This window comes from Notolabrus celidotus, chromosome 3 (genome assembly GCF_009762535.1).
Source record: "Notolabrus celidotus isolate fNotCel1 chromosome 3, fNotCel1.pri, whole genome shotgun sequence".
In the NCBI taxonomy this organism is placed as follows: domain Eukaryota; kingdom Metazoa; phylum Chordata; class Actinopteri; order Labriformes; family Labridae; genus Notolabrus; species Notolabrus celidotus.
Window position 1 is genome coordinate 23620161 of NC_048274.1, and position 22767 is coordinate 23642927.

Genomic DNA, 22767 nt, shown 5'->3' on the forward strand with positions numbered 1-22767 from the left:
TGATAGCCACACTTCTTTATAAACACATGATTGGGCTCCTTGTGAGATTATTTTAGGTGAAATGGAAATAACATTTTGACATCCGTAGCTTTTGGGTTTTTTTTTACTTTGTATATCTCTCAACTTGATCTCACTGAGATAAAAGATTGTTTCTCCAAGTGAAACAAGACAGAACAAGTATCCATCTATCCATTTTCCTGAGCGTATCCGCAGTTCAGTCTGTGATGGCAAGTTGACCCAAACACCCTTCTCCTCTGCAATGTTTACCAGCTCCTCCTGGGAGATTCCAAGGCATTCGCAGCATCCTGCTATTTACGAATTAAAGTGTGGGCGACAGCTCAGCTAGTGCTAGTTTAGTATTGGTTTGAATAAACATGATACAGGAATAGTACACACAGAGACTATACTAAACAGATGAGCAGTGTCTATAAAACATTCCACCTCAAGTCAGGGATTATGTTTAAAAGCAGCCCTTTCCCTCAGTTTCTGACTCTAAAAACAGGGGTACTAATACTGAAGAACAGGGGTACCGAAAGTGTGGGTCGGGAGTGTGGGTCGGGACCCCCTGGGGGGTCGCAAGATACAAATTGGGGGTCTGAGATGATGATTTTAGATAGTTATCTAAAAATTGTAAATTTTACCCATTATAGTGAAGAAAATCAACAAAAATAGTAGCTAACCTTGAAATAAAACCTTGAAAATAGAAAATGTAATGAGTTTTCTGCCTTTCTTTTTGACAGATGACTCCTAAGTTTAGAGTTAGTAAACAGTTAATTATCAAAAGCATCAGTAGCAGTAGATTAATTCATAACAGCACAGGAAACAGACACACGCTCATATAGGTAGGCTCATTTTCTGTAGACCAGCCAAATGAAGCCACATCAAACCACTTTGAGGGACAGTGGGGGTCGCAAGTCTTTGACACCTATATTTTGGGGGTCGCTGGTTGTAAAGTTTGGAAACCCCTGCTCAAGAGCACCATCATGTGGACATGCACATGCACGCGCGCGCGCGCGCGCACACACACACACACACACACACACACACACACACACACACACACACACACACACACACACACACACACGTGACCTGGGTCACATGACGCTGAGGCTTGATACTACCTCCTGGTTCAGACAGACAGGCTACACGGAGCGAGGCTAGCTGTTAGCTTCAACTGTCCACACAGCAAACATGGTGAGTGTAAAACCAGCAGTTCGGACTACTCTGGGATTATAGAGGATATTAATCCATTAAAAAACTCTGAATCATCATGGACTCAACGTTGTACTCAACAGATACGATTCAGCATTAAAGTTTGACAGGGAAGCTAGCTGTGTTAGCAGTAGTACGAGGCCGTCTGCTCTTTCTCAGTGATGTATTTAGTTCATAGTCAACCTTTCTGCTAGTGATGATATTAACTCAGTGTTCATTTAGTTTTAAAGAACTCAGGTTTGCATTATTGTCTGCAGCAGGAGCCGCAGTGAGGCTAAACAGAGACATGTTACTATTCGCAGCGCAGCGCAGTGTAATGAGAAGTTGTTCCGTATGTCACATCATGCATGTCAGATTATATATATACAGATATATTTGGAATTAAATATAATACGAAAATGCGGTTATTGAATATTGCCTTTAGCATCTCAGGACAAAATTGCATCCATAAGTAGATGATGCTCGTTTAATATGCTGCATTGCTGCTGGTAAGTTATTTGTTATTATGAAGTTGGTTGGTATAATGCTTTCTGCCTAGAGTATCCTCCATAACAAGAAACAATGATGTTCAAAGCATCCCAATGGTGTCCATTTAGTCATGAGTCGATGCTGACATCTTAATGATTGGGCTGATTTAGGTTTGCTGCATGCAGGAGCATGTGTTTTGCCAGCTCAGAGGAAAATATGTGTTTGTGTAGCTGCTGATAAGTAATTCAAGCAGCCAGACAATGGTGGAATAACAGATGATATCCCTCTGTTTCAACATTAATATGGTCATATACTGTGGCTTTCACATCAGGCTCATTCATGTCCACAGGTCCACACACAGAAACACTTAAAGGTGTAAAGTTACAAGCTGTGGTGACGTTTGTGATCACTGCAGACAGCTACACCCTGTAAACTAGAAAACAACCTCAGTCCTGTCCTCCTGTCACAACTGTAAGCTAGATTGGAGTGCAGCTGACATTGTGTTTAAGTCTTAGATCAGGATTGCCCCAGTATATGTTTGAAACAGGTTTACCGGCCTGCTGTTTTTGTTTGCCTGAAAGCCTCTTTTGTTTGCTTTGTTTCATTACGTTTTTAAAGACTTCTTTTGACTTATCATCTACAGCATTTCAAGAGTGGGCAAACCTTGTAAGAATTTGAGATAATAAAAAAAAAAAGACAACCCACCAGCTATTAAACTTTGACAAGTATCATTGCTTTCTTTTATGTGTTTTCAGAGTTTCCTAGGGGGTTTGTTTGGGCCGGTGTGTGAGATAGATGTCCTGCTGAACGACGCAGAAAACAGAAAGACAGCCGAGCTGAAAACAGAAGAAGGAAAAGTGGAGAAACACTACCTTTTCTACGATGGAGAGTCTGTGTCTGGCAAGGTAAACTGAGTTTACATTAATAATGAAGAGGGATCCAGAGCCTCACAATGTTCATTAAGAGGCTCCAACACACATGAGCCATGATTTAAATTTGCTGTCAGTTTATATATGAGTTAACAGTGCTCAGTCAGCACATAGTGGACATCTCCACTCTCTATTCTGGGATCTTCTCTTTAACTGAGCCCAGTGGGAAATTAAGGTTCATTTGGTGTGTGTGTGTGTGTGTGCTCAAGATTTGTTCTGGCTTCAGAAGTGAAGCATCTGTGTGTAGGATCCAAGGATGTATCAGCTGATGTAGCAGCTCTATTTGAGTGATATTGAAGTCTTCCCAATATAAATTTGTCTTACTGTATTTTCATGATTATTCATCCCCTTGTGCAGCCAAGCTTAACCCCTTTATGCACCAGCACTTCACTAAAATGTTTATTACTGCACTACAAGCAGATGCAAATAACAGAAATAGCTCTTCTTCTTCTTTGTAGTTTTCTCTTTTTGAAGTGGCATTTTCCTAAATAGGTTTTTGGCTCATGTGATGCTTCATCTGCTTAAATCTTTGCTCTCCAGGTGAATCTGAATGTGAAGCAGGGGGGGAAGCGCTTAGAGCATCAAGGCATTCGCATCGAGTTTGTCGGACAGATAGGTGAGCTTATTAATCTCTCTCTGTTATGATCCGTCTGTACTTATCTGGCTTTTGCAAGAGTTAAGAAGTGTATGTCAATAGAAATGTTCTCTTCAAGTTTAATGAATTCTTCTGTTGTTATGTTATTTCAACATGTTGGTGGATATATTCTGTTTAACAATTAAAACCTCTAGATTTCCTTGTGCAACTAACCCCACAAAATCTTTGAATTGCACAGAGTGCTTTGGTCTTTACAGCTGTAAAACTACTTGTCAACAATAGGCTGCTGGCTTTCTCATGTGGCTAAAGGGTTTAACAGAGCATGTGGTCGTCATGTGCCGCCCGCCATAGTACAGTTAAACCCTCCCACCGCTGTATTTGCAGAAGGAGGAGGGTAATGAGGGCATTGTGTTGAAAGAATATGAAACAACAACATAAAAAAAGATGCTGTAATAAAGTTTTTACAGTGTGACTTAAAAAATATTCAGACCACTAATAATGCTAAATCCACCCTGATGTCTGTCTTTTGTTTCAGAGCTTTTTTCTGACAAGAGCAACACCCATGAGTTTGTGGACTTGGTGAAAGAGTTGGCCCTACCCGGAGAACTTGCCCAGAACAGGAGCTACGACTTTGAGTTCATGCAGGTGGAGAAGCCTTACGAGTCCTACACCGGAGCCAATGTTAGGCTAAGGTATATTTATTAACACAACTGTCATATAAAACAAGCCGCAGGGTTTTAGTCCTGACGAAGAAATCTGAATGGACATGAAGCATTCAATTGGTGATAGCAAAGAGCAAAGAGATTTAGAACTATTCTGGGTTGCAGGAAAATGTTTGAATTGTTACAGTTAATCTAGATCTAGCAGATTGGAGGAACTAAATGAATGATTGAATAAACCAAAAAGAAAAAATATGTGGCTTATTACTTTTTAGTTCTACAAGCTGCTTGTATAAAACAATAATTTATGATATGGCTAAATTAATCACGCAGGGGTTTATGTGTAACACTAGATGGCTTTGATGGACTTCTTTTTACTTCTGCTAGCCAGTTATTCCCTCTCATATCTCTCTTTTTTTTAAAATGTCTTTATTAGGATCTCTATTAGCTTCCATATTGTGGTTGCTAGTCTTCCTTGGGTCCACACAACAAAACATAAACAAGAAAAACAATTATTTAAAATCACACATTATCCATAAAACAAAGATGCAGTAGCAGCCAATTATAAAAATCAAGAATGAAAATGAAAAATAAACTAAGTATCTGAGCAAATAAACGATAACTAGCATTAAACTACAAAATAATGGAAACACAAACAAAATTGTCACAAACATATGGCACCAAAAAATAATAAAACAAAGACTTTCAAAACAGTGTTTACATAATAATGTCTGTGAGAAATTCATCAGCATTTGTTTAAGTGCCTTTTTAAAAGAAAATTTTGATCACTCTCATGTTTGTGGGGAGTTGAGTCCAGGCAGAGGAACCTGTAAAAAGAACAGATTTCATTATACAGTTACTTCACATCTTCATATCGTGGGCCATTTTCCTACTGCATGGGAACATCAAGAAAAAATCCCAACAAAGATGAATAACTCAATGAAGTTGAGTTGATACTGTCAGTGATCATCATAATAAGTTATACTGAAATAATTAACATAATTATTTAATTTATTTGCAGTCTTTTTGTTTATTAAAACTCAAAGTTCCCAAATTTGACTGTTGTATAGCTTATGTTGTTTATCAGGCCTTAATAAACGATTAAAAGATCTGTTTTGAATACAGAAATAAGGTTTTGTTTTTGTTTAGTTTATATTTTAAGATCAATCACTCACTGAAGTCTGTTCCCATAAAACTAAAGATCTAGTTGTTGCTTCAGTGTAACTTATGTAACAGCCCAGCACTGACTACATTTAGAAAGAACAGTGTTTGTGTTCACAGCAGTGCAAAATATGATTAAAAGTCATTGCTTGTTGTTTCAGTCCTGTACGTGACTCTTCCAGCTCGTGTCGTCTGTGTGTTCTTGCAGGTATTTCCTCCGGGTGACAATAGTCCGTCGTCTGTCTGACTTAGTGAAAGAGTACGAGCTGATTGTCCACCAGTTAGCCACCTACCCAGACGTCAACAACTCGATCAAGATGGAGGTCGGAATAGAAGACTGTCTGCACATTGAGTTTGAGTACAACAAATCAAAGTAAGATCAATGTCACTTCAATCTCTGTTAATATCCAGCCCACAGAAACAAAAAAAAAAACTCCCTGTTAATCAGTCTGAGCAGCTTTTTGATGTAACTGTTTGTCAGATATCATCTGAAGGACGTGATTGTTGGGAAGATCTACTTCCTGCTGGTCAGGATCAAGATCCAACACATGGAGCTGCAGCTAATCAAGAAGGAGATAACAGGCATAGGTAATAATAACCCTGACATAGTTTAGAAACATGGATGTAAATGTTAATTGACCAGCAGCATGATTCTGTGCTCGCTTGATAATTGTCATTCTTATACTTCATTAACTTTGTTCTTTTCTAGCTTTAAATCGCAGACAGTTTCTTCCTCTGCTCAGTGTTTACAGTCCTGTCAGATTACAGAATCTCCTCTCAGCTCTGCTCCACTTTATTGTCTTCCATATGGCTCACTTAATGTAACCGCTGTCCTCATTTTCAGGTCCCAGTACTACCACTGAAACGGAGACAGTTGCAAAGTATGAGATCATGGATGGTGCTCCAGTTAAAGGAGAATCAATCCCCATCAGACTGTTTCTTGCAGGTAATTCATCATTGTCTCTGATTTTGTCCTCTTCTTCATCGTCTTCTTTGTTTCTTTGTCTTCTCTGTGTACACTCATTTTTTGCGCTGGTGTTAGACAACAGGAGAAAAAGAGATGGAGAGAGAAGATAAGGAGAGAGAGAGCGTAAAGGAGAGAGAGAGAGAGAGAGAGAGAGAGAGAGAGAGAGAGAGAGAGAGAGAGTTTGTTTCAGCTGACACATTGATACGATGCTACAGGAAGTGGTAACATCGGTTGCTATCATTTTCCTTCAGGAAATGACACACAAGCCTGCTCAGCCTCGCCTCCACACACACACATGCACACAGATGCATGCACTCATACTGTTACATCTCTATGTGGCACATGCACCCACTTACATACAATACTGCACACACAGCATGTCACTTGTTCTTCTTAATTTTTATCTCTTCATATTGAAGAATAGATTACATGTCACGACATTCAAACTTGGAACAGGAATGATTATTGATCACAGTCCACTCAACATGGTATCAAAACGTCTGCTTTGTTTTGTTGGTCCTTAGGATATGACTTGACACCCACCATGAGGGACGTCAACAAGAAGTTTTCTGTACGTTACTTCCTTAATCTGGTGTTGGTGGATGAAGAGGACAGAAGATACTTTAAACAGCAGGTAACACACCTGCACCCAGAGGAGGAGTGTTACACATCAGTGGACTACTGTTATTTCTCTGGCACACCAGTGCACACGTTGAAACTTGGTATTATCCAAGATGTGACGGTTTGCATTTGTATCAAAGATATATCGTGTTTTTTTTGTGTTAAGATGACACATTTTAAGTAGGACCCTGGTGCTCTACTACTTCTAATGGGTCTCATTTTTTAATGCTAATGAAGAGCGCTTGTGATTGACATGTTGGCACAAGGTACATGTCTATAAATGCTTCTATGTGGAAGGAGGGGCATTTATAGTGTTTCTGGGAAGCACTGTAATCAACTTCTGTCCGGAATCAACTCAAGAAAACTCCACTGGGTACCTTAACCCTTTGTTTGACTCTAATTCTCATCACAGCAAGATGGAAAAGCTGCACTTGTAGTGACATATATCAAAAATGCTAACTGAATTAGGTTTTTCTGCTATGTGCGGTAAAAAGTCAGACTTTCTGATGCTAATTGAGCAGCTAACGCAAAGACTTGCATATTTCTTTGAATATTTATTAGGGATGCACTGAAATGAAAATTCTTGGCCAAAACCGAAAACCGAAAACCGAAAAATGAAAACCGAAAAACTGAAAGAAATGATTATGCTGAATATTTCTATTAGAGGCAGTTGTAGCATTTCACTCCTTGGATTTTAGATTAAGCCATGCATTTTCTGTTTGTGTTGCACAGGCATTTCTAGGCCATTTATTAGCCAACACTTGAAGCTAGTTTTTATAGCAGTTTGAACACACTGGGTCAAAAGAGCTCAAAGTTATAAACAGAAATTTCAAAAATGTTACATCTGTCCCCTGTCTCCTCTACCATTGCATTTATGGCTCTGACTGTGAACTAACCTCACTAAAATCAAGGATCTCACTGAACATATCAGACAACGAGGGTGCATGCCCCTCATCTGGTTCAGAAAGATGAGTCATTTTTTCTGCACTCTGTTCTCCTTCCTGCGATGTGTGCTTCTCCGTCTCCAAGTGGGTTTTCCACATCCATCGCGGCCTGGATCATTTCTTGTGCGCGCTGCTTTATTCCCACAAGTAATGATCTTTATAACACGGATCAAGTTCAGTCGCGATGGAGTGCAGAGGATCCGAATAGATCTCAGTGAAACGTGTGCTGACAGACTCTAAGAGTGTACTTTTCATTGTATTTACTCCGTGGTTCGTCTCAACCTCTTTGCTTAGAAGACGCTCTAGTGCTGCAATTAAAGGAATAACGTCTTCTACAGATGCATCAGAGGAGCTGATCTCTTTAGTTAGCAGCTCAAAGGGGGCAAGAAGAGAGGGAATGCTCTCTACTAAGACCCACTGGTGTGAAGTGAATGTCGCAGGGAGCTTGTGATCTGCGCTGTATGCAGCCAAGACTTGCTTTTGCACAAAGCAATCCAGACGCGGTTTTTGCTTACGTCATCACAACATTCTGTTTCGGCCGTGTTGTTTCGTTGATAAAAGTGTTTCGGTGCATCCGTAATATTTATTGCTGGTTCCTTCTTAGCCGTGGCAAGAAAAGCTAGCACAGTTTTAAACTCAGAAATATGGCAGGAATCTGACTAAATTACTAAAAGATATTAAAGATGAAAGCAAAATAAAACCGAGAACAGCAAGCAAAATGTACCTTCAAAATACAAGCTATGGGTATAATAGTTTTGTGCACAGTCTTTTGACATCACCATCACCTACTGTATGTACTGGGACCCATTTATGGATCTTCTGTCTGAAGCATATTCAATCCCATGTTCTTTCTGTTTTTTTCTAGTTCTTTTTTGTTTGCACATATTTGTTGATCTGATCTGATCAAATATTAAGATGGGACTAATGCCAGTCTCTCCCTCCGCTGTGTTTAGGAGATTGTTTTGTGGAGAAAAGCTCCAGAGAAGATGAGGAAAAGAAACTTTCATCAGCGCTACGAGTCTCCGGAGCCCCGACCCCAGCCGGTTACTGCAGAGCAACCAGAGATGTGAGGGCGATGCAATGAACTGAAACTACACACAGACACACCGCAACTCTTCACTGCTGAACAGCCAGAGGTGTGAGGGACGCCTCACCCTCTCCCTGGACTGAGAACTGTCTGTATACATGAACACACATAACACACCTTCAGACACTCACCACCCTTTCCTCTCCTCACCGCTTCACAGCTTCAGGTGTGAGCTGTCCAACTGTTGTCACTCTGGCCTGCAGGACTCATACACTCTCACATACAGACGCACAAAAATCCAATTCAGGAATACAATCCAAGGAGGAGTACTGAATTTCGAGGCAAATCAAACCAATCTATGTCTGGACCCGTGAGGCAGCCTATTTGACCCCAGCATCTCCGACTGTAAACACGCAAACACAAGTGAAGCCAAAAAGATTTAGATGGAGTTTCCTGAATGCAAAATAAAGCAGAAGCTTAACTGAAAAGGAAATAAGAGACTGCCACAGACCTCCACCACACTGAGTATCCCCATCAGGAGCTTTATTTTGCGTTTTTGGACAGCAGTTCTCCAGGGCTCCAGCATCCTCCCTCTCACAACTGTTATAAAATGATGTTCTGTGGAATGAAGCAACAATCGGAAGTTCAAGACGTGTGAACATCAGCCTGAATGAAAGCAACTAAGCAATGAGTCCAAACGCACACTCTGTGTTTATTCACAATTCACTGAGTTTAGGCTGTGATGATGCAAGAGGCTGCTGTTTGCTTCATGGAGCAGTGCAACAAATATGGGTCTATACATGAATTCAACCCTGTGTTTCATCTTCTCATATGCTCCAGTCCACATCTCATCATTAACCTGAATCATTGAGGTACATGGACTTGATCATTTCAATGTTATTTAAGACATACCGGTATTTAATTGTGTAAAAATCCTCGAGAGCTTCTACTTCTAGTTATTTTCAGGATCTATCAATCTGTACACTTCCAGTAAATAATTATTATCTAGCCTACAGCATGACAGAAAAATGTGAAATGGGTCCATCACAGTTTTGTTAAACTAAAGAAGACATCTGCTCAGACCAGCTGCCTTAAAAACAAGTTTAAAAGATTTCAATGAGATGATGGAGAGCTACGCACAAAAAACTCACATGAAAGAAACAAAATTACAGTTATTTAAAAGAAAAACAACTGACCTTTCAAGGAATCAGCTCACTGTAGCAGCTTACATAGAGTCAATGATCCTGAAAGATTTTTGAGCTCAACCGTTAAGATGAATATTGGATTTACTTTCTCCACATGGCATTTTGACGACCTTTAAAGTGCTAATTATTTATGACTAATTGTGGTCAATAGAAAGCTTTTTGGTCTGCTGAAGGTATCAGTTTATCCAAAATGTGTTAGCCAAGTATGAGGCCAATGTAAATGTACAAGGGTTTTGATTTCAGTTGTATTAACACTACACATGGATCTCATTGACCCTTACTGTGTTGGGGTGAAGAAAGAAATTGAGAAGAGAGTGAGAGAGAAATGTCTCAACTTGGATTTGTTAATTCTGTATTGCTATAAAAATATATTTATTTATAATTTTGGTGAACTAAACCTTTATAAGTTCATCATATATATCTGGTGTAGTTTTTCCCATGTCACAAAGTCATGGCTTAAAAATGTAGACAAAATGAGTAAGCTAATGGTGACATATATGTGGTTTCTTTAAGCATTTCAAAGGGTTCAATGGAAAAATGTTTTAAAGCTTGCCTTGGTCAGCAAACTTTTGTTGTCAAACACTTCTTTGACAGTATGCAGCTTTTTTTTCTGTATGTTTGATTAAAACACAAATGTCACTAAAGTGCTCGTATCTGCTGTTGTAAGCACTGCTGAGGATGCAGAATCAAACACTGTAAGGTCAACATTAATCCACTGTGATTCTCAGACTGGCAGTGTAGGTCCTGTTTTGAAGACACACATATGTACACACAGTGTAGTGATGCAACTTTTGTGTGTTTTGTGTTGGTTGAATTTGCCCATAAGCTGTTACCTGTGGCCAGTTTTGCACTTTCCCCTGAGATGCTTCACATGGTTTAAAAAGGGGCATGAAAGCTGAAACCTATCATCACTCAAGGACTACTCACCTCAGAGATCTCCTGTGTCTGTAGAGAGAACATACTGTCATTTGTAAATCACTACGAGTTTTAATTGAACTTAAGTACCACTTTTTTTTTTTCTTTCTCTCGTGAAAGTGGAGCTGTCATGTTACATTTTATTTCATGAACCTCTGAACACATCTACTGTTACAGGTTTATGTTTTGACCCTGCACACTTTTTTTTTCTCTTGTTTGGAAGCTTTGTTATTTATTTTCTAGGAATGGTCCTTAGTTTCCCCGTCAGACACATTGTCCATGTCTCTGAAGACTGTACATGAACGGTTTGTTTGGTGTCCTTCAGATACCTCTCCATGGTAATGAAGGAACACTGAGATGTCAGATGTCTGCCCCCATCTCATCCCCTGCATGTCAATCTTTTCACAATGTTCAATCATGCCATCAATGTGTATGTGTGTGTGTGCGTGTATGATAATATGTATATATACACCGAACCCAAATATATAGCTCAAAATGAATCCTGAATAAAGCAAATTTATACTGAACACATTTTAGACAATGTTTTTTTCCTTTAAAAATGACACAGCAACATATGTTTTATTTATTTTTCATTTAAAAGGACCATGCATATGAATGAACACTTCTGTAAATATGCCATAATTAGCCAAAAGGCTAGTTTACATCAGTAGTCCCTTGTCAGATGTTAAAAAGGCTCCCGAAAAAGAAAAAGAAAAGAAGAAAAGTATGAATAGCACCATACGATTAAAATCACTAAAAGCCTAAAAGCCACATAAGGACATGATATGACCGTCTTTGAGAAAGTGGCCATGGACATAAAATACATGGAGCAAGACAATCAGGAAGCAGCAATAAGGAAATGTTAAGGAAGACACATGCAGACAAAACAAGACAACATTTAACAGTGCTGTACACATTTGCATCAGACAGTGACTATCAAACATTAAACTAGCTGCATACAATTCAAATGAAGCAACATGTAGACTGAGCAACAGATGCACACAACAAATAGACAATATATGTATATAATATATCAAGGAGAGTTAAACTCATTTTTTTTTATAAAGGTATATTTTGAATGCATATTTATTTTCAACTGGAAAATAGTACTGCAGAGCAGTGGCCAAAAAATGACTGTTCCATTACTTCAGTAAGGTGATACATGTTTTGTTATGCTGTGTTTTTCATTTTAAGCCTTGAAAGGGCCACCTGTCCAATATGTCCAAGATATATGAGGGACTTGAAGCTGCTGTTGGTAGTCACAGAGTAAACATCTGTTCAGAGAGAGGGACTTTGAATGTCAACACTATCCCTTCCAACCAGATTTCCTCTGAGCCCCCCAACACAGATCGGCGTGTGCAGTCATGATAGTGCCGGACTCATAACCATAGACTGTAAATAAAAATGGACAGCGTTGCTCCGCCTCTTCCCGTTGTACGGTTCTGAAGCCAAAAAATCCGGCTCCTGGGCGCAGCCATTGTGCAGCCAGAGCCTGTGAAGCCACTGTAACAAGCTCCGCCCTAGAGCGTAGCGTCATAAGATGCTGTGTGTCCTTTAAAGTTTCCCTCTACGGCGGCTGTGAATCAAAGGAAACCCGGAAGTAAAACCCCGTTTTTTATACTCTTAACAACTAACAAAAAATAAACTTTTCAGGAAAAAGAGGCCTTGAACACAAAACAGTCAAATAACTGCATATCACCACAGCATGCGGATGTGAGAAACATTCGTACGACGTGTATTTATTTTTTAAAGTTTGACTGCTTCCCCAGACGGATTTTTTTACCTATACTGCAGCCAGCCATCAGGGGGCAGACACTCCACTGAAAGCTTCACCACCAGCCGAGCGAGCTGCTCCCCTGCTCATAACCAATCGAAGGACATAGTAGGGGCCGCCCCTTAACCAATCAGGACAGAGGATTGGAGATTAGCTCTGATTGGTCTGTCATAATGGGATCCAGGTGGAATAATAACATTGCTTGATACAAAGGCATAGGAAAATGCAGAGATTTCGCAATAGTCTCAAATTACTCCACTTACCGATGAGTACCGATGGGTATTATGACCTTTTCTCCAAACCCAGCAGAAAAAAAAGTAACATTTTTTACACCATTCCTACCAACAGCAGCTTTAATTGGAACAGTTGCAGGTTATATCACAACATTTGATCAGATTGACTATTTTTGATAGTTCTCTGCTACATCTTCAGTTGATGAAAGGGCAAAAAAAGAGCTTGATTACAACTAGCCCATATGGCCTTTTTGCTGTGCACTTTCTGACTTTGTTGATAAGATAACATTTCTTCCCTGAGAGACTTAATCCTGTAACAGTTAGGAAATCTTTTTAACATCTTCGAACAATTAAATCTCTTGGATGATAAAAAGCGTGATTAGATAATAGAGCATACAATATTTAGACAAACCAAATTTGAAATTGTTGGTATTCTTTAAAATAACTGCTAGTTTGGATGTGGTCCTTCACATACAGAAAAGCAGTGTATAAAAAATACAAATCTGGTTTAAACAACACATGTCTAACAATATCCAGTCAACCAAACAGAGAACACATTCAAAGATCGCCTACTCAGGCTATGTTCAGAGAATAGACTGTATAAAATGGTTCAGAGAGAAAGTGGAAGTTGGACATTTTTTGCGATGGCGAGGATATCTTCTTGTTTATACGATCTTTGGTTTCAACTATAAAGGTGTCAATGTTTTTGCCTGTTTATACTCTGCTTTCTCTGACACATATTGTCAGAGATAAAATTATTGTCTGTTATCGTTTGGTTAATATACTGTTCATAGTCGAGTCTACCATTTTTGGGCCAGCAGTGTTCAATATATTTTTAAAACAAGACATTTTATGCACAATATTTGCACAGGCATATATGTGGGCAGCTAAAAAAGTAACCGGGGCCTGTCCCACGTTGTGTCAGCAGGAAGAGTAGAGTGTTGACCGTCCTCTGTTGTAACTGATGGTGTGTTATCAACATATTTACACCTGTTGAACAGCATGGAGCGATTGTAACATACTTTTTATACGTAACCAACAGAAGCTGCCATCAACAGGGATACAGACGACTCACAAGGATGTCAGCAAACCGGTGTTTGTACCTATTTTCTCGGCTTCAACGCCACATTAACCCTCGGACTGCCCGTATCGCCGCCAGTAGCTGTCATGTATCTTCAGGGTCTGTTTTTTTACATAAAGAACACCAAGCTGGTTCAGCAGTTTGCAGCAGAAATGTTTCATCAAACAGTTCCTCTGCTAAACCCCCGGACACATCTCTGTTTGTCCCCGTCTCCGTGAAGACGGACAGCTCAGGAGATGGGGGTGTGGGAGTAGAGCTAACCCAGCCGCTCGATAAAAGTGAGGACATTCACCTGAGCTCGCCTTTAATATAACATTTAGGTCACCTGTGGGTTTGTCAATTTCTCATAAATTTCAGAAATTAACTTTGAAGCTGAGTTAAGCTTTTGTTGGGTGGGTGTTGTTTCATGTACAAAGGGCATCTGAAATGTCAAACGCACAGTATGTTGTTTCAGTGTGTGTGTTCATTTCTTATTGAGAATCTTCGTGAAGAAAATATCATCAGTGTTATCTAACGCTTGTCTCCTTCTCCTGTTTGTGTCCATGATTCAGGTGAACTGCTAAAAGTCCTGAACAGGTTTTATAAGAAGAAGGAGATGCAGAAGCTGGCGGCGGACGGTGGCCTGGATGGTGAGAAGTTCTCTCGCAGCATTAATCAAACGTCACTGTTTCATCATATGTCACACTGTTTTCAGTTTTAAAGCCACAGCAAACATTGTTCATTTTCCTCATCTGTCCACCTTTAATGCTGTAACCAACGAACATCCATTAAGTAATCTGCATACAAGACAATGAACTGGCCTTTAAACTTGCTGATTTTTTTTTCTGATTTGCCGTAGTGTTTTTGATTTGCCGTTGTGATTTACACTTTAGGGCCACCGTACTAAGGTACTGTATTATCCTATGGTATTATCACAAGGCTTAGGGCTATGTGTCAGGCTCTTACTGTCCACAGATTAAAGTGTCCTTAAATTTCACTAAACGGAAATATGCTTTTATAGGCAAAGGCATGATAGCTTTCAGTCATGTGTGATTGTGTTTTATTGGGAAAATAATCAAGGCAGACAATTTAACAATTCTGCTTTGAATAGTTAACTATGTGTCCTTCCTTTGGGTTTACAGCTCGTCTGTTCCACCAAGCCTTCATCAGCTTCAGGAGGTACGTTCTGGAAATGACAGCACTCCCTGCAGATCTGCACATCATCCTCAACGACATCTGCTATGGAGCAGGTTTGTCAATATTTAGTTACAACCACACAATGTGTAGTTTCTGTATATAATATCAATAACTAAAGTGAAACTTTTTTTGTATTCAGGTCATATAGATGACATCTATCCTTACTTTATGCGTCATGCCAAGCAAATCTTCCCCATGCTGGACTGCATGGAAGACCTGCGAAAGATCTCAGACCTTAGAGTCCCAGCTAACTGGTACGTCTCAGAAAATCCAACTCAGGAATCTCAGGTCCATCTACTCTGTATGTTGTTTATATGTGTGATGTTTGAGTTAATGACTTCTACCAACACTGTTTCACACCTGCACCTCCACAATATATGAGCCATAGAATGTCCAATAGGACGGAAATTGAAGGGTCCCTCATGCTATGATACAATATATGTTGCATTGCCCATGAAGACTATAATGTCGGGATCCATCCATTCTGTGATTACCGATCATTTGAAAGACATTCATATCATGACACATCATGATATCTCATAAACTGAAAAATACAAAATGTTCCTAAGCAGGTAAAGTCAATGTCAGAGGTGCAACCACAGGGAGTCATGAAAAGGTGACATGTTGAGCCACAATAGAAGGGAAATTTGTGCAGAGTGCTGTGTTGTATTCAAATACAAAAATTGATATTTGGCTTTTAAAAAAAATAATAATCTCGAGTTAGAACAATGATCTATTGTCATATGAATATTTTTGCCACTCCATATGTACAAAATGACTTTGTTGTTAAAGAGGGTTTGTGTGATTGTTTGTCAGGTACCCAGAGGCTCGTGCTATTGAGAGGAAGGTGGTTTTCCATGCTGGTCCCACTAACAGCGGTAAAACATATCACGCCATCCAGCGCTTCCTGGCTGCCAAGTCTGGAGTCTACTGTGGCCCCCTGAAGCTGCTGGCCCATGAGATCTTTGAGAAAACCAACAATGCTGTATGTATCTGTCCTCTCCTGCCTTCTATCTAGCCTAAAAAGGGAGCCGTTCTGGGGTTTAACTACATATTTGTAAAACATTTGAATAAAACGTTTAGTTCCCAGAGGGAGCTTTGTGAAATCTTTATGAACCAAATCCTCTGAATTGTTGCTGTGGAATTGCATTGTGGGAAAATTAAGATCTTGTTTTTAAACAAAGAAGAATTATTCCTAATAAAATAATGATACCTCAGATTCTGCTACATGTTTATAATAATGTTTTAAAGTGTTGATAGCTAGTCCCACAGTGTTTAAACGGTGTATAAACAGCTCTAAATTCTAGTGTTAATGTTTTTTTTCTTTATTTCCTGTCTTTGTCTCTGAAAATATCTTTAAAATGTTTGCTTCTATTGACCATACTGAGCTGTTAACTCTTTTCTGTATTTGTACATATTTGTATGTGTGTGTTTTTGTTTGCAGGGTGTACCATGTGACCTGGTCACTGGTGAGGAGAGGACCTTCATGGACTTGGATGGTCGAGCAGCTGGTCATGTAGCCTGTACTATTGAGATGTGCAGCGTCACCACACCTTGTAAGCAAACATCAGACATAGAGACATTTCATCATTTTAAAAGTAAAAGACAACGATCCTCTGCTGTGCATCAAATTGAACTCATATTTTAGTTTGGATTCTATTTGGTTAAAATCTGATTGAGAAACTGATTAAACATTACCCTTATGTTAATCTTTTACTTTTATATTTTTAGATGAAGTGGCAGTGATTGACGAAATTCAAATGATCAGAGATGCTTCCAGAGGCTGGGCCTGGACCAGAGCACTGCTGGGTTAGTATCTCTTGTGTGTTTCTTTCTTACTTTGTGATTTACGTTGCCCAGGCTCTTGAGTGGTATGAAAGATTTCCATCAATCACCTCATTGGGCTCGCATGTTATATTCGTTCTCAAGTACAATTCATCTTATTCACCTGTAAAAAAACCAAACAACACTAATGTACACAAGTTTTTGATATTACTTTTGTCTTCAAACCTGATGAACCCTCTTTATGTGTGCAGGTCTGTGTGCAGAGGAGATCCATGTGTGTGGTGAACCTGCAGCCATAGATTTTATCAGAGAGCTGATGTATACAACCGGAGAGGAGGTGGAGGTGAGTGTGTAATATGTAGCACAGCAGGAGGAGAGGAGGGTCACAACTGTCACCATATTCTTTTGTTAATCTCTCTTCGTTGCTAGGTCCGCACCTACCAGCGTTTAACTCCATTCTCAGTGCTTGATCACGCTGTGGAGTCATTAGACAACTTGAGACCAGGAGATTGTATCGTCTGCTTCAGCAAAAATGACATCTACTCCATCAGCAGGCAGATTGAGGCCAGGGGACAAGAGTGTGCTGTTATTTATGGGAGCTTACCTCCAGGTGAGTTTATGAGGGGGCTTTTAGAACAATGTATGGCGATGTTTGGTTGGTATAAACTTCTGTATGTAACTCAAGACTGTGGCACAGACACAAAGTTAAGATTTTCTGTAATTTGCAGGCACCAAGCTGTCACAGGCCAAGAAGTTCAATGATCCTGATGACCCCTGCAAGATACTGGTTGCTACAGATGCAATTGGGATGGGCCTTAACCTGTAAGTACCATCATATACACTTCAATACTTTAGAGCTCATTATTCAACAAACATGAATCATTTAAAGAGACTAAAAAGGCCATCACATGATCTTGGTGTTAGGGCTGTGTCAGATCAAGCCTTTATTTTACTTGCACCAGTCTGTGGGGATGTTATACTGCACATTACTCCATGTTGAATTCATCATGTTTATTTTGAAACTTGATACAGATAGTTATTTTGAACCTTTTGAAGTTGTTCTGTTATTTCCTGGTATATTCAACTTTCACCACTTGGGGTCACTGTAGTCCAAAATTCTTAAATCCTGCACAAGACAGCTTCAACAAGACGCTCATTTAAAGCCATGTTAACTGCATTCTGTAAACAAATAAATAATATTACCTCAGCTGGGCTCATGTCTCTTTATTTCCTGCTTGTTGTCTCTTTGCAGGAGTATAAGACGTATCATCTTCAACACTCTTGTGAAGCCCAATGTAAATGAGAAAGGAGAGAAACAGATGGAGACCATCAGCACATCACAAGCGTTGCAGATTGCTGGCCGTGCAGGGAGGTCAGTCACACTCCTACTCCTTATCTATGTTCAGAATGGGTCAAGGTCTTAAAAGTGTTTTCACTCTCCGTCTCATTTGAAACTTCTCTCCTCTCTCAGGTTCTCCTCCAAGTTCACAGAGGGGGAAGTCACCACCATGCACCGAGACGATCTGCCCATTCTTAAAGAAATACTCAGCTTCTCTGTAGAGCCCATAGAGGTGATCATATGCAAACAAACACACTCGAAAACACTCAAAGCTCTGTCAAACCACAGCATATTTTATCAGTCCAATATGGAGCAGAAGTGTTGTTTCTGACATGTCGCTCTCTGTTCTTTGTTTCAGACTGCAGGTCTACATCCTACAGCAGAGCAAATAGAGATGTTTGCCTATCATCTACCTGATGCTTCACTGTCAAACCTTATTGTAAGCATAGAAATCCATTTATTAATTCCTCTTCTATTTAATTAAGTATAAAAAAGCAGAAATTAGAGATCATATTGAGGTAAAAAAAAAAAAGATGGACAACATAACAAACACTAGATAAACAGTAAAGGTTCCCATTCTTGACTTTGAAACAATAGCTTGCCAGAAAATATAAAAACTAACGGCCCATTGAACAAGATTTTTATTCTTTTATTCAGAGCTTTTTAAATGAGAACGTCACTGTCACAAATGACCTTTAAGAAAGTATCAAAGTGAATCATTATTTCTTTACTATTTAAAAATCTGTTCTCACTGATGGTTCAGATGAAATATTAGATGTGTTATGCATGTAGCTTTGATTTCAAAGTCTGCAGCGGCAAACAGTAGCAGGTTACAGAGAGGTTAAACTTACACTTCTTGTCAACTTCACCAGATTTATGAATGATCAAACTTGTAATCGTCATAGCAAAGTGAACGAGAGGTCCAACGCTTTAATCTGGAGACACAAATAGTTGATTTTGTAATAACAATAAAACTCAGCTGATAATCACTTATAAGTTAAGAGTATTCCTTTGTAGCACCTGGTCAAATTCATTCTTTGGGGAAGTCTTTCAAACAGGTGGTAGATAAATTCTCCAAGGGCTTGGTTTCAATTTCTTCTGTTGTTGTGTCTTTGGACTCAACAGAAAGTTGTTGGGTATGTAGAGATCTCAGTCTGCAAGCTAAGGTTAAAGGAAGCAGCTGCTTTATATGTAAAGCCATTTAGCATGATGAAAACTTTGTAGGATGTCCCAGTGAATGTAAAGGGTTAACGAAAGGGCCATTTACGTAAGGATGTAAGCACAGCTTCATCTACTCCTGATAAACATTGTGACTCCTGTCTCCGTCTCTTTCCTGCAGGACATCTTTGTCAGCCTCTCCCAGGTGGATGGGATGTATTTCGTCTGCAACATCGACGACTTCAAGTTTCTGGCTGACATGATTCAGCACATCCCGCTCAACCTGAGGTCCCGCTACGTCTTCTGTACCGCTCCCATCAACAAGAAGCAACCTTTTGTGTGCACCTCCTTCCTGAAGGTGAGGATGAGGAAAGGTTAATATGTGCAGAGGGCATGAGATCAAAGGAGGCAGGAGGAGGAGATAAGATAACAGTGAAGGATGGGTTGATGAACAGAAGCAACAATGAGGGGCATAAAAATAATTCATATAAACACAGGTCACTGAGTTTTCTGGGATCAGAAACAAACATTAAATCCGTGATTATTATTATACACAAATTTCTGCTTTCAGTTATTTGACTTGTTGCTATTTAGATCACATGTAGCAGTTTGTTTTGACTTTAATGTCCAAGTTTATTTTGTTTATCTTACAATGGATTCAGTTCACTGGCTGTATGAACAGAAGAGATGCCATAATGCTGCAGCTCCCTGATGGACGATGACTAATCACACATTTAAAGTCTGTTCACCAGGGATCAGCTAGTGGAGCTGCAATACTGGTCTTTGAATCATGGTGTTACAGCGCCATTACAAATATCAAATAACTACGAAAGTTATCACCCAGGCTTACGTTAGCACGATGAGAACTCACTCAGACAGAAATCATGTTTGATAACGATTTCTTGGATGTGTTTTTATTTTATATTTTGACTTGTGTCCCATCTGTTAACATGGAGGAGGGGGGCTTTAAGACCAAGCAGCAACCTCTGGTTTCAAACTATGAAGCCCATGCCGAAGTGTTATAAACTGCAATTCATCGAGAATCTGCTTGAGGCTGGCTGCAGAAACACCGGAAACCACATAGACACCAATTAAAAAAAGATGATCTTTGCAGCATTAATAAACATGTTTACAGCCTGGTTCAAAAAACAGCTTGGCTCTACGTAGCTTATCTCCCTATCGGCACACACTGCACGGAAAGTGAATTTTTTTCTAAGGTGACAGTTCAGAAGATATTAAGATCAAATAAGGACATGACTGACTTGACTCCCAGACGGGAACACATAGCTGTTGGCTAGGAGGCTCAAACTCTGCCCCTTTACGTCACACTCTGCCTGGTTGAGTTCAGCATTTCCAATATGGCTGCCGCCGTCAATTGGCTTCAAAACAGCGCTCAGGAACAAATGGGTGACATCACGGATACTACGTCCATTATTTATACAGTCTATGTTTATGACCTATACTGCAGCCTGTAACCATGGGAAGCTGCTAATGTTTTGGCTTCACTTTTGGGGATGTCGTCCATTTTTTCATTCAGTCTGTTATCAAGTGTTGTAAAAAAAATAAAATAAAAAAAACACTCAGTGTAGGCAGTGTACCTTTGCACCTACACTTTATGGTTTTATAACACTGATAAAGCCAGATTCAGTACTAAAGTTGTCAGTAACCTTTGAGATTCAGGGACTTCAAATATGATGTTTATGATTTGTGCTTGTAGAGTATTAAGAAAGTATAAGACATAACTTTAAACCTTGTTTCTTTTCCAGTTTGCTCGTCAATTCAGTCGAGATGAACCTCTAACATTTGACTGGATCTGCCGCCATGTCAGCTGGCCTCTGGCTGCCCCCAAAAACATCAAAGACCTGGTTCACCTGGAGGCTGTTCATGATGTTTTAGATCTTTACCTCTGGTTAAGGTAACCTCCTCTGCATGTCACTGAATTACAGTATTAAGGGCTTTGAAGAAGTGATAGCTGGTTAAGTGAAGTCCTCTTTACAATCAACTTCATACTTTTATAGACGGATCTTTATCAAAGTTTGCCACCCTAATTTTGGGGCTTTTCTCTCTTTGTCCTTCTGTAGCTATCGTTTCATGGACATGTTTCCAGACACGGCGTTAGTTAGAGAAATCCAGCGGGAACTTGATGACATCATTCAACAAGGCGTACGAAACATCACCCGTCTCATCAAGGCCACCGACCCGAACATCACCGACCCCCTGAACACACAGAGCAGCAGGCGCGGAAGGACCGCCGGAACTCATGGAGCTGCTAGCAATAGCTATTTGATGAGCAGCAAAAGTCTAAGGGGACAAAGAGGCTCAGGAGAAAAGGAGAGCTCTCTCGCTGGTCGGCTGGTGAGAGACGGGTTGTTAACTCCTGACCTTCTCCGTCAGCTGCAGAGAGAGTGGCTGGAAGACAAAAAGCCGGAGTCCACCAATCAGAGCGCACTACATACAGATGATTACAATGATAACGGCAAAGGGAAAAGGAAGAAGAAAAAGAAATGAAGAGGAAGACGATGATGTGTTAGTCAACGTAAAGAAGCTAAGATGTCTCAGTGGAGATCATAGATTGGACTGATGCAACAACACATGATCTAAATCTTGGATGAGATGTGGAGGTTTGTTTTAAATTAAGGATTTAAAGCATTTAAATTGGATCTAATTACGCTAAAAGCACTTAAAGTATCAAAAATAATGAGAGTCTGGGACAATGTGAGTATGATCAGTCGAGATACACCTGAGATTAACAACAAAAAACAGCATACCAGTAGAATATAACAAATAACAACTCGAGCTGGACAGAAAGTCCAGTTTATGTAGGTAACTGTAACCATGACGCTTTTTTTGGCACTGTGAAAGGATCAGGGACCCAATCAGACTTTTTCCGACAGAAGCATGAGCATACAATGAGTCAGAATCACTGAGAATGGCTTGAATCATCCATAGAAGTTTAACTTGTTCAACAAGAAACTGACAAACAACATGGTTTAACCAAATATTGGATTAGAGAGTCATGCAGTGCTGTGAATGTGGTTTCAGAAGCATTTTGATCAGTGAGCATTTTAAACTGTCCTCTGTGTGAGTGTACTTGAGAGTAAAACGTCTGAACAGCATGAGTTGGATCTGACGTATCTTGAAACGTGAGCAGTTTGATAAACTCTAAGAGCTCAGCATTGTTGATGCTCGGTGTATTGTATATACAGATGGCATATTTTTCTTGTTTTAATCGATTAAAAGCGATTATGTTTTAAATGTCTTGATTTAAGGTTCGTGTTTTATAATGCAGCTCACACTAGAAGTGACAAAATAATACAAACACATGATTTAAAAATAATAAGCCCAAAAATAAAATAAAAAAGGGGTCACATTGTTTAATTGTATTATTTTGATAATCAAGTTTCACTTTTTTTGCAGACAAATCATGTCAAAGGAGAAAAATCTGTCACATTTAAATCATACTAAACTAAAACATATAGACCTACTCTAGAGGTTATTTTAATTTCTTTTACGCA

At 39.5% G+C, this 22767-nt stretch overlaps 2 protein-coding genes across 2 annotated transcripts; both read left to right on the plus strand.

Annotated features, from left to right (window-relative positions):
* Window positions 1-1000: 1000 nt before the first annotated feature.
* On the plus strand, window positions 1001-11237 carry vps26a (VPS26, retromer complex component A). Its single transcript, XM_034680429.1, has 9 exons — window positions 1001-1197; window positions 2439-2588; window positions 3153-3228; window positions 3743-3899; window positions 5236-5400; window positions 5509-5615; window positions 5872-5973; window positions 6519-6628; window positions 8513-11237. The coding sequence occupies exons 1-9, from the start codon at window positions 1195-1197 to the stop codon at window positions 8627-8629; spliced, it is 987 nt and encodes a 328-aa protein (XP_034536320.1). The 5' UTR covers window positions 1001-1194; the 3' UTR covers window positions 8630-11237.
* Window positions 11238-13448: 2211 nt separating this feature from the next.
* On the plus strand, window positions 13449-22507 carry supv3l1 (SUV3-like helicase). Its single transcript, XM_034680217.1, has 16 exons — window positions 13449-14072; window positions 14346-14423; window positions 14916-15023; window positions 15110-15224; window positions 15787-15955; window positions 16415-16526; window positions 16702-16779; window positions 17007-17098; window positions 17185-17365; window positions 17484-17577; window positions 18008-18127; window positions 18227-18326; window positions 18453-18533; window positions 19434-19610; window positions 21019-21167; window positions 21334-22507. Exons 1-16 carry the CDS (start codon window positions 13793-13795, stop codon window positions 21758-21760), a joined length of 2361 nt encoding a protein of 786 aa, XP_034536108.1. The 5' UTR covers window positions 13449-13792; the 3' UTR covers window positions 21761-22507.
* Window positions 22508-22767: the final 260 nt, after the last annotated feature.

Coding starts and splice junctions, on each gene's coding strand:
- vps26a (XM_034680429.1), top strand. Junction 2,589..3,152: donor GAGAGTCTGTGTCTGGCAAG/GTAAACTGAGTT, acceptor TTTGCTCTCCAG/GTGAATCTGAATGTGAAGCA. Junction 3,229..3,742: donor CGAGTTTGTCGGACAGATAG/GTGAGCTTATTA, acceptor CTTTTGTTTCAG/AGCTTTTTTCTGACAAGAGC.
- supv3l1 (XM_034680217.1), top strand. CDS start 13,793: ATGTCAGCAAACCGGTGTTTGTACCTATTTTCTCGGCTTCAACGCCAC. Junction 14,073..14,345: donor AACCCAGCCGCTCGATAAAA/GTGAGGACATTC, acceptor TCCATGATTCAG/GTGAACTGCTAAAAGTCCTG. Junction 19,611..21,018: donor TGTGCACCTCCTTCCTGAAG/GTGAGGATGAGG, acceptor TTTCTTTTCCAG/TTTGCTCGTCAATTCAGTCG.